A 17,485-nucleotide genomic window follows, 5' to 3' on the forward strand; every position below is an offset into this window, starting at 1 on the left:
TAATCTTTGTAATTTGGAATAAATTTTTTTCAAAATGTAATTCAATATATACATGAGTGAATGACTGCTATAACCAAAGCAAATGGAGGCTTATTTGGCACTTGTTGCAGGCTGAGATTGTCATCTTGAGACTCTTCCCCATATTTTACAATAATCCACCACAGTGTTGGAAACCCATTTCCTGTAAGGATGTCTTTCCTTTCAGTGGGTCCTCCTCCAACAACTGAGGAAAACCATTAATTGGTCAATGCTTGAAAAATTGAATATGTGAGTTTATTTTCAGAATAAGTAGTTACTCCAGATAAAGTCATTGAGCATTTGGGGAACATTTGTATTAATATAGTATAAAAGCCTTTAAAATTTTTTGTGACTACCAAGAGGATTTGAATTTTTATGTGTGAAATTTTCCTTTGTTGTAGTTGTTGGTACAGATGAGGCAAAATGGTTCTAGGCTTGGAAGGCATCATTATACCTTCCGACACACAAGAGTGAGGTTATCATTCATTCTTTCCTCACTGCCCAGGTACAATCTACCCTGCCTTCCTGTATTGACATCTGCACTGCGCTTTGACCCCCCACTCCCCTGGTCATTGGCTCACAATAGTATTATGAATTAATACTGGAACTTTACACCTATCTAGCCTTTCCCATCTTCATTATATATTTTACACTGAGAGGAAAAACTTTTTTCCTAAAATTTCATTTATTTATTCATTATTTATTTATTTATTTAATCCACATGCTCCAAAGATGTCAAAATCTTCAAATTAACTCCTACTTGCCATATTAGAGTTTCAATAATAATATGTCATTTTATATTTCTGCTTTAGATTTACATGATGTAAAATATTTAGCAGAATGCCTAGTTTCCAGCAAGAACTGAACAAATTTTAGTCCTTCTTCCAAGGCTTGCCCTGCTTTTGTAAAACCAGTAGTACCTCAAACACTCTTTCCCTTTCCTCATATGTCCTCTTATGCTTGTGTTATATCCTGTGCTTTGTAAAGCCAAGGTGAAGGACGCTTCTGCTGATTTCTCTTCTCTCCCTGGCCCCACAGAATTAACACCTATTGCTTGTATGTCACTAGGCTTTTAATCACCAATCAATTGATAGTGCTACTTAATCTTTTGTGGGACTTTTTTCCTTCAAAATAATTTATTGTATTTTGAGTCAAGTGACATCTTTTGTGGTGTTTAACTGAATAAAGTAATTAGTAATTGTCAGATTACTAATTTTTTGAAGGCAACTAAATAAATAGCATATTCTATATTTAACTGGATAATTTCTAATAAATATAATAAAAACTATATGTACAGAGTTTATTATGCACTATACATATATATATATAGGTTTCAATTGCTTCAAAAACCTAGGAAAGCTTATTTGCGCGAGTCCTTAAAAAAATCTTAAAACAATTTAATTCTTGTAGTTATGATTCAAATTTCACTAGTTCAATGACCACTGATTTAAAAAAATCATTTATCCCTAAATTAAGATTACTTTATAACCCAAAATCTGATTAAATGGATTGCATTGTACTGGAGTTCTTGAAAATTTTATGTCCAAATAAAAACTTTTGTCTTATTCAACTAGTTTTCCTGCTAATACTACCACCAATAAATTGCAAAGATTATAAAAAAGTCTTGTACATAATTTTATAAATTTCATGGAAAGTCAAATATATTCACTGAAATACATTATTTTTCCTTTAAAAAAATCTTTACCAATTTGAATGATTTATAGCTCTTCAGGTTTAAGAACAATGTTACCCTGAAAAATGCTATGCTTGCTGTGTTCTCAGTATTAGTTATGGTGCACAGACTTTATTCCTATATCAGGCTCAATGATAATTAAATAAAAAGATATGGAATGATTTCTGTGTGTCAGGTGTGTATTGTGAACATAACAAAAGTGATACAGGGAACTCACAGAGTAGTGAGAGAGGCAACTGATGATATTCTATTATAATTTCTAAAACACAAGTCATAACAAAATTCTGAGGAGGAAAAAGTTTCACTAATAAATGATCCCATAGAAAGTTCTATATCTATGGATGAATAGGATTTTATCCAAGGAGAGAAAGAAAAAAATGCAGTTTCCTAGAAGAACAGGAAAGTATAAATTATATTCTCTCAAAGTAGAAAAGATCACGGTGGTTTTGGGAACAAGACGATGTTCAGTACATTAGACTGGGTAGACTTAAAGGGGAAGCATTAGGGGGAAAAAGTTGGCTATGGTGATTGGAATCAAATTGCAAAGATGGCCAGTGGCCATTAGGAGTTTTGTTTCTGAAGGCAGTGTAGAGCCATGAGATAGGTATAAGCAAAGGAATGGCATGGTTAAGGAAGTGCATTAAACTAAAATTTATAACTGATCTTAAAAACTGACTGATGAGAAAAGGAAAATGGAGTCAAGAAGAAAGACATTGCTAATCAGGGAGAGAACAAAAGGAATCTGAACAGAGAGTGTGGTGATGGAAATGAGAAAAGGGGATAAAGAAACATTTGAAAGTGGAACTAATATGACTCCAACATGGTGTGAATAGTAGTTGAGAAAGGATTTAAGGCAACTTTCCAATACTCAGGCTGATGAAAAAAGATGGAGAATGAGAAGTATTGCCTTTTGTCTGTTATAGTGACCTTTCAGGAATAATACTGAATTTGATAAAAAACATGGAAACTGTATTCAACAGTTCTCAAGGAGTTTATTTAGATATATGAACATCAGAAAAGAACAGATAAAAATCTAATGTTTACTCATTTGTCAATTATTTCATAATATTATATTGACTAAATAAATTGACATGCATAATATATAAAATGGCATTTATTTTTCATCTTTATGGGGTTTACTTATATCACTGACAAATGAGTCTTATGAAGTACTTAGAATCTCAAATTAAGCCTGTTTTATAACAAATGATGACTGAAAATAATATATAAGCAATTGAATCTTACTTTATGATTAATTTTAAAATGAGAAAAGAGATGAAGTAAAAAAGAATTCAAATTACAACTTCTCCATGGTTTCCATGACCATGAGTTTCTATTCTTCATAATTATGATTTATTTCACTGGGAATGGTAAGAAGCAAAATAGCCCCTTATATCTCCTGACAGAAGCAGAAACAGAAGCAAATATTTCCAATCATCTAAACCCTTCTGTTTCTGCACTCATTAGTGCATGCAATTAGTAGAAACTGGGCACTGACTGATTTGATTGACATGTGTTTATTTTCTCTCCTACACACTGTGGGATCACAGCATGAGAGTAATGAAAGAATAGCTGTAATTTGCAACCATGGATAGTACGGCTATGTATTATCATCATACTTACAACTGGACCTGGGGGGCCCTGGGGACCTTCTCCTCCTTTCAGTCCAGGTGCACCCTGGGAGAAGTATAAAATCAAAGAAAATGAATCAATGTGAACTAAATATAAATGGAAGGAGATGTGTGGTTGATAAAATAAGAATGGCAGGTATTTTTTAATACAAATATATATATATACATATATGTATAATGATAATCAAATGCTTATGTTTACCTGTATTCTCTTAAATACTCAGGATGCTAGTGAAGCTCTGAGAAAAATGCTTCTAATAAGCAATTTCATTCACACACACATTTATATGTTGTTTATACCTGAGCTCCAGGAAGACCTCGTTCACCTGGAAAACCACGTAAACCTGCTGGTCCATCTTTCCCTGAGATACCTTGAGGACCTGGATCACCCTAAAGAATATAATGTAAATCCATCAATAAAGAGTAATTTCTACACCCATTTGTATGAACAAAATTGTGATTATCTCCAATCTGTGGTAACAACTTGAATATTACTAAACAATGAGAATTTTGTTTGGAATGCTCTATATATTAAAATGAAATAAAAATACCTCGATTTAAGGATATATATAAATTGATGGTTTTATGGTCAATGAGCTAATTGCTCCATTATTCAGTAATATCTTCAAAGTACAATAACCTCACACTAAATATCTTCCTGATATATTTTTTTGACATTAAATACTGACAAAATAGAGAGACTCTCCGGAGAAGCGGTAAGCAATATAACAAAAAGGAAATGAATGCTTTGAGCTAAGAAAAGTCCTTGAGCATGTTATACCTTTGCACCTTCTTTTCCTGCAGCCCCAGGAAGACCTTGCTCACCAGGAGGGCCAGGAGGACCAGGGTGCCCACGTTCACCTATAGGACCAGTCTCACCAGTTGGTCCCTAAATTAGATAAGCAAAATCCCATTAGAATGTTCTTTTAATTTTTGACAAATACAATGCATACTCAAAATACATATTACTCCTTTTCACTAAAGTTTATCATTCTCATTTATTTTCAAGTTGTCCTAAAAACCACTTATAAAACACAGAAAGTAGCATTATCTGACAAAAGTCTGAAATTATCACATTCAATCATGATTAGAATATCCAAATGCACAAAGGAATACATTAAGTCTAAAAAGTTATTTTCCTTGTTTAATACTAGAATTTCTTCAGTATAAGGGCAGTCCACGTATTGCTAAAAATTGTGTTTTGGAAGCTGGGCACAGTGTCGCATGCCTGTAATCCCAGCGATTTGGGAAGCTGAGGCAGGAGGATCATGAGTTCAAAGCCTGCCTCAGCAATGGCAAGCAACTTAGTGAGACCTTGTCTCTAAGTAAAAATTACAAAATAGGGCTGGAGATCTGGCTCAGTGGTTGAATGCCCCTGAGTTCAATTCTTTGTACCAAAAGTAAAAATTTAAAAAAAAAAAATTTACTTTGTTTTAACAATAGCTTCATGCCATTCCTCTTGTAATATAAGGTGTCAAATCAGTCTAAGAATAAAAAGATATTGGTGCCATATTGATAGGTACTCCGCTGAACTGATACTTGATAATAAGCCTAGACCTTGGGAACCCAAAAAACTCAAGTGGTTCTCTTTGGAATTTCCATAGACTGGAGACCTCTCTACTTCTAATTTATATTCATTTGAAAAAGTCTAAGGAATGTGGTAGTGGGGGGGCAGGTCCTGAAAGCAGTGAGTTTGGGCCAGCAGTTCCTCTAGGCCAAATGTATAACAAACAGCCACCTGCAGCAAATGCCAGCATGAAAAATGTCAGGTCATTAACATGTCTCCTGACTGGTGCCTTTGTGATCCTACAGTATAACAAGCCATAGAGTATAAATAAGGAATGGTGACCAGTTGCTCTCTATGTTCACTTAGAATAAACAGCAAGATGAAGGATTTAAGTTAAAGATATATAAAGGGGAAAATTCCAAATGTTAAGGTTGTTACACAGTGATGTGTTACTGAAGTTACTTTTGAATATCATTCTTTGCTATTTTTCTAAAAATGTAACATATTTTAACTTTTGGTTTTAGATAAAGAACATACATGTCCCAAATACTGACACATGCTTCTAGATTTAAATTCCTTTATCTATATAATAACTGAAAGTCTTATTGACTTTATAATAAAGTCTTAATAACTTAATAACTTATTATTGTGTGAAAATTTTTCTCCCAAAGGGAGTTTTTTCTTAAATATCTGAATGCCAGAATTTTAATAGAAAATAATATGAAGTTGGTACTAATTGAATAGTTATATCAGTGAGATAAAAATAGACAAGAGATTTATATAACTTATCAAAAAAATGATGAATCCATTTCTTTCCCATTACATCACTTCCTTTAGTCTAACATGAAAATATGGTTATATTTAAAATAGGAAATTCTATTATTTACTTATTGTTTTGGTCCCAGGGATTGAACCCAGGGGTGCTTAACCATTGAGTCACATTCCCAGCCATTTTTATTTTTTATTTTGAGACAGGGTCTCACTATGTTGATGAGGCTAGCTTTGAACTCATGATCCTCCTGCAACAAATTCCTAGCCACTGGGATTACAGGTGTGTGCCACTGTGGGAGTTAGATTTTCTTTAAAATTGCTGTATTTCCTTCATAATAGGAAAAATAAATCAATGAAGTTGTATACTCAATAAAACACCCACTACTTTTATCTCTTAAAGTAGGAGAAAAAAGAACTCAGGTCCCAGAATTTTAGATGTCTGCATTTGCAGGGATGCATTTTCAAAAGGTATCAGTTCCTGAAATATTCAGTTAAGACCCAACATGTTTATATTCTAGATAGACTAATTCAATTTCTCTTCACAGGTATTAAGTATAATAGGAATTATGCTTTGGTTAGTCTTTATTTTTCCATAGAAAATGGTTATGAAGTTATATGAAACAGAAAAGTAGAAGTATTTTCAGAGGAAGCTTTCAAATTATTGATTAATACATATAATATGCAACATATACTTAATAATATATGAATATTCTCTCTTGCTATATTTTGCACATATTGAACTATATTTATATTACTTATATATTTATTCATATTTAAATATATTTACTAGGAATATATTTCATTTTATATGTGTAAGTAAAACTGAGGATCTGTTAAAAAGAACCCTTTAGTACATACACACCAAAAATGCATGATTACAGGCATGCTGTATTTCCTTCAAAAAAGAATGAAGAATTAAAAATTTCCCTTAGATTTAAAATTATTCTCTGAAATAAGATGATTAAGCAATCTAAGAATTCTTCATTTTTGCTTTTGCCACACAAATTCATAGAAAAAGGATGTAGGTTTTGCTTCTCTGGGGAGGGGTGTGTATTTATGGATGTGCATGTTTCTGAGCATGTGAATACATGATTTACAAAGTGTTGAGAACAAATCATATTAGGAAAAAGACTAAAGCATTAAATAATTAAAACATTTATCCAACTGTTCTTGCTTTACTGTAATTTGCTATTACCAGGGGTAAAATTCCAGCTGAGTAAACTAAAAGTGTTCTGTCCAGTCAATATGTTTTGGCAAAGGATAACAATTTTGTTTTCTATGCACAATAATTATTATATGCAACTCTGTGATACTATAATTCAGGATATTGCTCTAATATTTTAGTCTGTCTGCTGCCTATCTTGAGAGACATTCTTGTCTTCATCAATATTTCACATATTCTCAGGAAAACAAACTAATATATTTATCCCTAATATGAATAATTGTCATTATAATGAAAAAACTCTTAAAAAACATGTGATAAGTTATAAATATTAAAATTTTATAATGTGGTATTCTGAATTTTATAATATTCTTCTATAGCTAATTAATACTCAAAGATCTAAAGTTATTTTGTAATTTTAAATTCTAAGTGGACAACCTCTTCAGAAAGAATTTGGGGTTTATAAAAAATAGATGATGCCATGGTCAGCTTTAGTGTTAAACCTATTGGGAATTTCTGATATATTTTCATTATGTATTCTTCTATTTTATTGATACAGGCAAGTGAAAACCCACTTTAGTTAAGCAGTAATTTGCTAAATATCATTTGCTTTGGTAACCTTCGAATATTTGAATGTGATCTGAAATTTAAAAATACATCACTTGGAATCATAATAAAATGGATACATGTTACACAAATTACTAAGGTAAAAAGATAAACATAAAAATAAATCTTGCCAGAAAAATAAAGGAACATACCTGTGGTCCAACAACACCCCCTGGTCCTGGGGGGCCAGTCTTGCCTTGAAATCCCTAAGGAAACAAAGTATTATCTGTAAAAACTATGCAAAAGACAAAGCATAAAATAGAATTTGATAATTGGAAAACTTAAGTTAAAAGAAAGTCAACTATTGGTTAAAAATACCTCAAGTGCTACAATATGAGTTCACATATTCCAATTCTTTTTAAAATTCAAAATTTGTTGTCTTCACTGCTTTACATTGTAATGCAATGATTACTTTCAATATACCTTAAAAATAAGGCAGTATGATAAAGCTGGAGCACAAATGTATTCTTAGACCTGTTCCACCAGGTCAAACAACATACAGAATGTTAATGTAGCAATGTTTATCGATGAAATAAATGATGACTTAGACATTCTTTAAAATAGTCCACTCATTCTCTATACAGAGATAAATCTATAGTCAGTGATATGAATACATTTCATTTTAGTGCATTCCAAAAATTTCATAAAATAAAACAAGATATAAAAATATATGTGTAAAGAGAATACTTTGCATGATTAGTAATCATTTCATCTTTTTATGAATGTTCTTTCCAAAAACCCAAAAGAATTTAGTTATAAATGCACCTTGTAAATAATGCAATCATTAAAACAGAATTTGGTTGATGTGAACAGAATGTCCTCACTAAATTAAGCTTTGGGGAATTTATTTTGGTACCTACATTTCTCTAGACTCGTGGATTATTCATTCTGTATAATTGTACCATGATAGACAAAGTTCTTTCTCATGTGAGTAAGGTTACATTTAAATTTGGAGGAGTAGATAGAAAACTTTAGGAGAAAAACATTCCAAAGGACAAAATTAAAGTGAATAGTGTTTATAAAAGTTTTGTTCACTATAACATGTAATCAAATGGAAATAATCAAATTTGCAAGAAAGAAGCTTGTAGTCCACATTTAAATCACAACCTTCCAGACAATTAATTTGAATTATTTGTAATAACAAAATTCTATAAGTAAAATGAATCTGTATTTATAATTATTGTAACTTATATCAGAGAGTAGGAAAACATATTTCTCCTAGTTTAAAACTCAATAATTCTTAAGATCATCAGGGTTCCACTTGAGCTAAATAGACAAACCGACTAATTCTGAGTGAAATTATCACAGAATTGATTTAGAATTTTATAATCAAAAGAGCAGTTTGCTTAATTTAACTTTTCAGCAACTGGGCAGTTTGGAAATCTGTCATCAGATTTACAGATTAATGTATATACACAAATATAAACACACATATACGTGTGTGCACAATATATGCGGGCATGAATATGTACACTTCTCCCTGGATTTTGTCAACAACCTCCATGACTACAATTCTTACCTCTATAATGATTCATTCTTTCACCCGCTCCAAACTATTTCTAAAACTATAATCTGTGCTAAACCCTGACACTCTCTCATTAAGTGCCTATTGTTCATTTCCAATTGTTTATGGTGCTGACTCCAACATTTCTAACATGAGCTCACTGGAAGTACCTTCTCTGAGTTGTATTTTTTCCTTTATTGATGAAGTGCCTTTAATCCCCAAGCTTTCCTGCAGTCATCAAACTCAGTCAGTGTTTGAACCTAGAGCGTCACCTAAGAAACTCTCAAAATACAACTTCTCTCATGTCCCAGTAGAATTGTCTTATTTAACTATAATCATCTCTTTCTTTGATGATTGCAGTTTTTCAAATCAGGTTCATGCACTTACCCACTTTTAGCCAGAATAACCATCTTATATAAGCAAATCTAATCAATGCATTGCTAAACATATGTCAAGCAATATTGGTGACAAAGTTCAGCACAATCTCAACCTTGTCAGCTACTCCAGTCACAGCTATTGCTTTGAAAATGTGTCCTAGGTTCTACCCACACTAATCTCACCTTTCTCTGAACCATACATTTGCATGACCTATTCCCTTTGTTTGGACTACCCTTCTTCAAGTTTGACTTGAAGAGGAAAATGCTATTCTGAACTTAAAAAATATTAAAATCTTGCAAAGCTTTTTTTCTTAGTGAATGTGAAAACAAACAGCAAAAAATGACTATAACAACATTTGATTAAATTAATTGATTAAAAATCAATGTTTAATTGAGGAAAAGTCTATGGAAAATTTACAATCTACATTTGCACTCCTGCATCCTAAGGGGAAAGAGAAAAGCTTGGCTGCTAGCCCAATTGTGCAGGTGATAGATTTTGGAGGAGCTGGAAGAGAGCACTGCCCATATGTCTGCTTATTCAAGACATTTATAGCATTTGCAAGTATCTGATAAATTTACACTAGGGATGGTAGAGAAAAACTACACACAGTAAAATTCTTACAGTTCAGAATGGGGTTTGCTTGTTTGAAATTTTCATATACTGACTAAACTTGCTTTTCAATTGTAGAATAACTTAATTTAAGGTCTTTCAAAGTCCCTAAAAACAGAAATTAATTTGATATATTCATGGGTTGCTTGGAATATTCAAGACCCAACCAAGCAATTCCTATTCTAATAATCTCTAAGGGGCTAAATTAGTTTTAGCATCAATACTGGATTTGGCACAGTGTCTCTGAGACAAATTTGGAATGTTTCACTATAATAGGGTCTGTTTCTAATTTTTCTTGGATACTTGAAAAAGCTTGAAAATGTAAGGCATCAAAATTAGTCTTGAATTTCTCAATGTGGACAAATCTGAAAAATAATGAAAGAATTTCCTCTTTGAAATAAGATAACACATATATAGCAAAGCCTATCCAGGCTAGATTCTGATCTTGCACAAAGAAATCTTTTGAATTCTAGATAGAATTCAAAAAAATAAGGTGAGAAAGCACAGTTCTCAGCCATAGGGTGATTCACTCTTTTCTGAAAAGAGGATATGAAATCAGAAATACAATTTAAAAAAAAAAAATCCTGGTCTTTGTCTATGAGAAACTACTAGAGAAAGATTCCTCCTAGAGGCATTAGTTAATATGCTATTTTCTTCTTTGTTTAAATTCAAATGTTATATATTACATAGTTACTTCAGAGAGAAGCAGAAACTCTTGATTAAATTGAAGAGAAAGGGGATTTTAAAATGGTAATTCTGTAGGTATTCTTTCCTCAAAAAAAATTTCAAAAATATTCCAGAGTTATTCCCAGGAAATAACATGATGGTTAAAAATGAATGCAAGATTTGAGTGGAAATGTTTGCAAATTTCACTGTGGAATCTTATTTAGAGAATCCTCCATATTTTCTTCATCATGGAAATGTCATTCAAAGAGGAAACACAAAACAATTTTATTCGTTGGTCCCACTATGAATTATTTTTGATTCAGCTTTTGAAAGTGGAGACTTTGAAATTTCGAGTCTGGCTAAAATTAGGAAGTTGTTAAACTAAGAATTGTCGCTTGGAGAGTGAGACAGGAATTGGGTTGCTGCTGACAGACTGTTTCTCCCATGGCAGAAAATTAATAATATTTTAAGATTTGAAACACATAGAGCTATGCAATTCCAAATATGTCTGCATGTTGGCAGAATGTCTTAAAGTGATTTTTAACTACACAAAGATAGTCTATGTTGTGGTTTTCTCAAGAAATCTGGATAAAATTAACCAATATTAAGAAATAAGAATAGGTTCCAAGGAAATATGCCAACCCTTGAGGATTTCTGACTAGAATAACAACCCATTCATAGGCCAGATATGTAGTTTCATAATAATGATAAAATAAACCACTAACACACCAGAATTCTTAAGCCATCAAGGAGTTGATAATTTCTCCTCTGCCCAATCATTATATATACGAAGGGTAATTCAGTTAATTTGTTTAATGTTATATTTCTCCATTATTAAATAAAATGAAATTACTTTTTTCAAACTATACTTCCCTACTCGACATGAGAGGAAGCATTTGAAATAGTTCCATACCAATTATACTCTTATGGTTCTAACATTAGCAGAAACCACTCTTTAGTTCTGGAAAGAAGAATGCTGGGTTATGTGCATGGCTTATGGTAATACGTGACAATCTTGTGAAGGCATCCAAAAAATAATGGGTTCTTCTCCATCAACCATTATCAAAGTACTATTATTGACAATAAGAACAATTATATCAATTAACGTAACAGTTTTACCAAGGATATTTGTTTACAAACATTGGTCTACTTATGGATTTATTCATTGGTTTTAATAAAAGGGCTAATGGAATTCATTCCTACATTGTTCTCAAGCTGGTAGTGTAAGTGTTAACAACAAAGTAGCTTTCTATGAATGGATGAAGTACTAAAGATTGAAAATTTCACTCAGAAATAGTTACTTACAGTCTCACCACGTTGTCCAGGGTGTCCTGGCAGTCCATCCTTCCCAGGTGGACCCTGAAATCACAAGTTTTAAACACCCATGATGTAAATATTTCTTTGATTAGAGCCTAAAAGTAATATGTTAGACAATTTACCAATATTTCACTGGACATTATATTTTGATGTTCTACTGATGTCATACTTGGTGATGTTCAGTTTCATATATGGCAGTATGTGCACATGTATCTCTTTAACATAGTTCTATAGCTGTAACTGAGACCAAGAAAAAAATGTAGAATTCTATTCTGAACCTTTTACAATTAAATGAATTTATTTCATTGCATCTCTTTTTAAACCATATTTGCATAGGTTTGCAATTTTATTTTTGCAAAATTATTCTTCAAACTTAACAAATAATGTTTTGTGTGTGATGTGTTTGTAACTCAATTCTCTGTGTACTGAAACATGGATAACAGAGAAAGATAGTGTCCTCTAGTGGTGATCCAAACTTCTAACTGCCAAGAATGAGAAAGAAATGAAATTTAAAAAAACAAAGGCACTTTACCTCTAAAATTGCTTTAAGTAAAGGAAACTATATGCTATGCTCAGTTCTGGAAGTCATAAAGGCCAATTTTTCCCACTCAGTTTTCTTAGATACCTTCTTGGAAGTAAAATTCTTATTAAGTACTGGAGAGTAACTCTGCCATGATATTGCTTTCTCTAATGGGTGCTGTCTTTGTCATGTCTGAATAGGTAAAGCAAGTAACTAAGTATGTAAAGCAAACAACTCTCCAAGGTTTCTATTCTTAGTCTTAGTAGAGATAGATAGCTTCCTTAGACTGCCTTATAAATTATTTTTTCTCCCCAGAAACCATTAAGTGTCAATTCAAATTTCAAAACATGATAAATAGGTATAGAGAGAAATAGTCCCACACTTCTGGCTAAATGAAAAGAGATGATCATTTTAATACTGACATTTTTGATGACAACATCCATGTCATTTTTTACAAGTGTTATCTCAATGACCCTTCCCACTACAAGTCAAATTTTTAATAAATTTATTTTCAAATATCTGTTTTTTATGTGTTCATATGGAACGAGTTTGAACAAAAGACTTCATTTCAAAATAAGACCATTTTTACAGATAGTTTTCTTTCATGTGAGTAAGGTTTTCTCCAGGATGGCTCACATGCCTCAGGAGAACAGTCCTTGACACTGCCCAGAACCATCTCTGCTCCCTGTCCTCTTCTATATCAGCATACAGGTGGTTCTGTGAATTATCAGTGCAGATCAAAAACTTGTTATAATTCACAGGATCCAGCTTGCTCAGTGATTTGCTCAGGTTTTCCAAGAACATCCAGTGAGGTACTTCTAGTGCCATCCTCCTCCCAAACAACAAAATCAGAGCTCCAAGGTCCTAAACATTCTTGGATGTCACTTCAACATTTGTTCATTAAAAACATATATTAGACATGTATGCATTACTCACTAGGTCTATAGTAATATAAGATGATGGTTTGCCTTCAGTTTAGAAGTGAAACACAAAAATGGATAGTTAATTCTAAAAGATTTCATCTAGATTTGTTTTGCCAAAACAACAAATAAAAACAATTTCTCTGCTTTGTCTCTATTTTGATACAGTTGGAATTAATGTAATATCGATTTCAGATAATTATAAAAAATTTACTAAAAACAGAGGAAGACAGTTAAAGGATCATAAATGTGAGTTTGGTCTTCATCACACTAAAATACTTCTTGAATGATGAGCTCTGCAATCAGTACAAGATATACCAAGTCTGTAAATATTAAAATTAAATATCTCACTATATTTGCTGATAGAGATGAAACATTTGTTACAAAAATTATAATCCTTTAAAATAGTGATCTTAGATCTAAGTGAAGTCATGCTAGGATGAATGCAACATGATTTTTAGTGGTGTTCCTAGACAGTCTGAGGGAAAAGTATTAATGGTCTGTAGGATCAATATGATTACCACTTTTCTTGATCCAAATATGTACTTCTATTATTAGGCAATTAATCCTAAATATATATAATGGCTTCCCACTACTACCCAATAAAATAAAGCCAAATAATTGCCAAATAGTATATTTATAAATGATAATTTTATTCATCAAAATAGGTTACCCTTTTAATTTAGTTAGTGAAGAACAGAGGAAACAAATTCATATACTCTGAGGTGCATATATACCAGAAGAGGCAATCTGATGAAAGATTCCTCTAAATAGTTTAAAAACTATTTAGTGAAAAAAACACTTATTTAGTGAGTGCCATTCATGGGCACTAGGTTTGATTATTTTTTTCTACAAATATTAATGTTCCTCATAATAATAATGCTATAAATTTTAATCATTCAAAGTTAAAATTTTTCTTAAATGAGATAACTATATACTCTCCAAATATGGGAACAATAATGTGAAAGTAAAAGAATCAAAAGGGAACATTCCAAGTAATCAATCTTTGTGGTGTTTGGGTGTATGTGTGTGTGTGTGTGTGTGTGTGTGTGTGTGTGTGTGTGTGTGTGTGTGTGTGTGATTAGTCTGTAGGAAGAGACAGGTTCTATCCCTCCACCTCCATTTCTTCTTTATCCTCAGTCCCACTCCACTTTGGTACTGAGGATTGAACCTATGGGTGCTTAACCACTGAGCTATACCCCCAGCTGATAAGTTGCTGAGGCTGACTTTAAACTTGCAATACTCCTGCCTCAGCCTCCCAAGTCACTGGGATCAATTTCTTCTTTCTATATCAAAGAGATGAAGGTATTTCTTTCATAAAACTGCAGAGCAGAAAAATGTTAGGCATTTATAGTTCATATTGTACTATTTCACTTGACAGTGAACAGTAACCAAACCACTTTATTCAGAAGGCAGCAATGCTCCTCAACGGTGCCATGTCCCTCCAAATAGACGGTGTGCTTCTCAAGTGTAGGCATTTACTATAATTCTAATACCTCTTAGAGACAAAATGAGTATATGATCACTGTCTCAAAACTTACTGAAAGATGTTGAGAGAACAGATTGAAAAATTCTGAGGAAAAATGAGTCCAATGGATCTCTTTGACAACAAAATCATATCACATGGGGAAACAATTTGTAACCATGTAAACAAATATATAGGACGTATAAGTATTAATGTTAAGGTTATATGTCTCATGTTTTTAAAATTTTGCTTTGTTTTGTTTTTGTTTTTGGACAAAATGATCTATACACATGGCTCCAGAATACTTAAAAATATGAAAATATATGTATACAATCACTTTAGCAACCATGTTTTCAATTTTCTATGAAATTGCACAGACAATATTACATTTGGAACACAACCCAGTGAGCGAAAGACATTATGTGCAGGTAGTATCAATATATTAATAGTAGCTATTTGTGTCAATTCACTTATAATCCTATAATATAGATAACAACCTGATGTTAGTGGTAATAAAGCCAAACTGTTCTGTGTTAAAATAATACTCTAAGCAGTGTCTAAAACTATTGTAAAAAGTAAGTGATAGCCTCAACAGCTAACATTTAATTCAAGTAGGTATTTTAAAATAACACGATTCACCAACCTGATTTGTAAGCACGCTAAAGTTTGGAAAATATTTTCCAGTCTACGCTAGAACAATGATTCACAAACTGTTATGAATCAGAAATATCTGGATGACTAATTAAAACATAGCTGACAGGTGAGATTTTTGTTTCTACCAATATCCCAAGTGTAGCTTATGCTTCTGGACCACAACAAGCATTTTGAGAACCACTGCACTAGAGAGATGGGTCAGTTAATTCCCGTGTACAAAAAGAAACTGAATTAAGGAAGGAAGGAAGGGAGAGAGAGAAGGAGGAATAAAGAAAGAAAGAAAACAACTGAACATGATTTATGTTCCCATGAATATTTAAATATGAAAATAAAGCATTTCAATTAATTTTGGGAAACTATTTAATGATGATATTCAAAAAAAGCATTATACTAAACAGAATTTTATAAAAATATAATTCAATAAGTATTACCATTACGTTTTCTAAGAAGAATGCTTTGTAGAGACAAAAACAATAAAAATATATAACTCTCAATGTGATATATCGGAATGTTGGAAGGAGTTTAGGAAGTGATAACTGAAGAGGGATGCAAGATTCCATTTGCAAGATGTAATTTGATAGTGAACGATAACAGGGAAATTGTAACACATCAAATATTTAATAATTGAGAATATTTATTGCACACTAATATTTAAATAATATTTATTTCAGTAGAGAGTGACAAAATAATATTCATAATATTTAAGTCTTTGTTATACTTTAAAATAATGCAAAATAAGAGATGTTTATATGAAAATTCTTTGAGTTCATAAATAGAAAACTTATTTTTTCACATTTTATTTTCAACTTTGCTTTTACAGGGATTTAATCAACCTCTACATCTCAAAATGAGTTAAACTGTAAACTACGACTCTCAGAATTGTGAAAATATTTTAAAATAAAGAAAGAAAAGGAAATAATGATACTCACAGGAGGACCTTTTGGACCAGGAAATCCAACTGGACCCTGAGGTCCTTGAGGACCCTGAAAGTAAAGAGTGCAGAAAACTTAATGATATGCCTGGAAAGATACACCTCCACGCCTTGTGGCTTATTTATACAGATAAAATACAAAGCAGCATACGACTTCTTCACTATAGTGACAAAACTATTGTACTATGACATGATAACAGTACTAATAGAAAAGCAAACTAGTTTTTCACTATCTAAAATTGTACATCATGTCAATGCCCGTACCTCAGGAGCACTAAAATATTTAGAGTTCGTATAAAAAGCCAATAAAACACATAGGTATCAATAAGTTCCACAGATTTTGTTTTTACTTTGCATATTGGCCAGAAACATTCATAGAAGGAAAAGTTCAATTCAATTCCATACTTCTCCAAAGGAAAAATATGTTTAAAATTGACTCCATATGTGTTCTGGCTCTAGTCAGTCACAAATACAAGGGAAAATAAGTGAATATTTCAAAATGATCATACAAGATACCTTCAATATCTGTAAACAAAATATATTTGAGAATGTCAATATCTCATTTTACTTGTGTATAAACATCTTTGGTGGAAAAATAAAAAGAACTTTATTGTACAATTATTTTCATTAACATTCAGTCTAAATATGCTTTTATAATATTATTCTTGGCTTGATAATTAACAATATCATTCAACTTTCTTATTTACATATCTTTAAAATGCATAAAGTAGATTCTATTATGATGATTGTGTTGGTGAAAGAAAAGAATCCGTAAAAGATAATTCTGTACATGTCAGAACGTAATAATTGCAGTCATAAAAAGAAGATATGTAAAATGAAAGATAATAGAAATCAAATTTATTAAGTAATACAATGGGATAGGATTTATCTATTTTCTAATCCAAATGAAGTTTACTAATGCTGGTCTTTAATAGAGTTTATTCTATTTAAACTATCAATTTAGCCTTCTCAAGGAAAATTTCATTACTATTCTTAAGGCAATGCTAGTTCTGAAATAAGCATAAGCTTTTTCTATAACCAGCATCAGATCCTGAAATCAAAAAGAATTTCAAATTTATACATATAGTTAAAAAATGTGCAACCCGAAATTAATAAAACACTGGGAAAATATG

The 17,485-nt window shown here is 31.8% G+C and overlaps 1 protein-coding gene across 1 annotated transcript in view; it reads right to left on the minus strand.

The window, feature by feature from the left end:
- COL11A1 (collagen type XI alpha 1 chain) overlaps positions 1 to 17,485 on the minus strand; it is a 243,926-nt gene that overhangs the window by 100,201 nt on the left and 126,240 nt on the right. Inside the window, 6 exon segments of the mRNA XM_079133305.1 lie at positions 3,335 to 3,388; positions 3,643 to 3,732; positions 4,124 to 4,231; positions 7,541 to 7,594; positions 11,851 to 11,904; positions 16,351 to 16,404. Coding sequence (XP_078989431.1) covers positions 3,335 to 3,388; positions 3,643 to 3,732; positions 4,124 to 4,231; positions 7,541 to 7,594; positions 11,851 to 11,904; positions 16,351 to 16,404 — 414 coding nt within the window.

Source organism: Sciurus vulgaris (assembly GCF_902686455.1).
Source record: "Sciurus vulgaris genome assembly, chromosome: 1".
In the NCBI taxonomy this organism is placed as follows: Eukaryota; Metazoa; Chordata; class Mammalia; order Rodentia; family Sciuridae; genus Sciurus; species Sciurus vulgaris.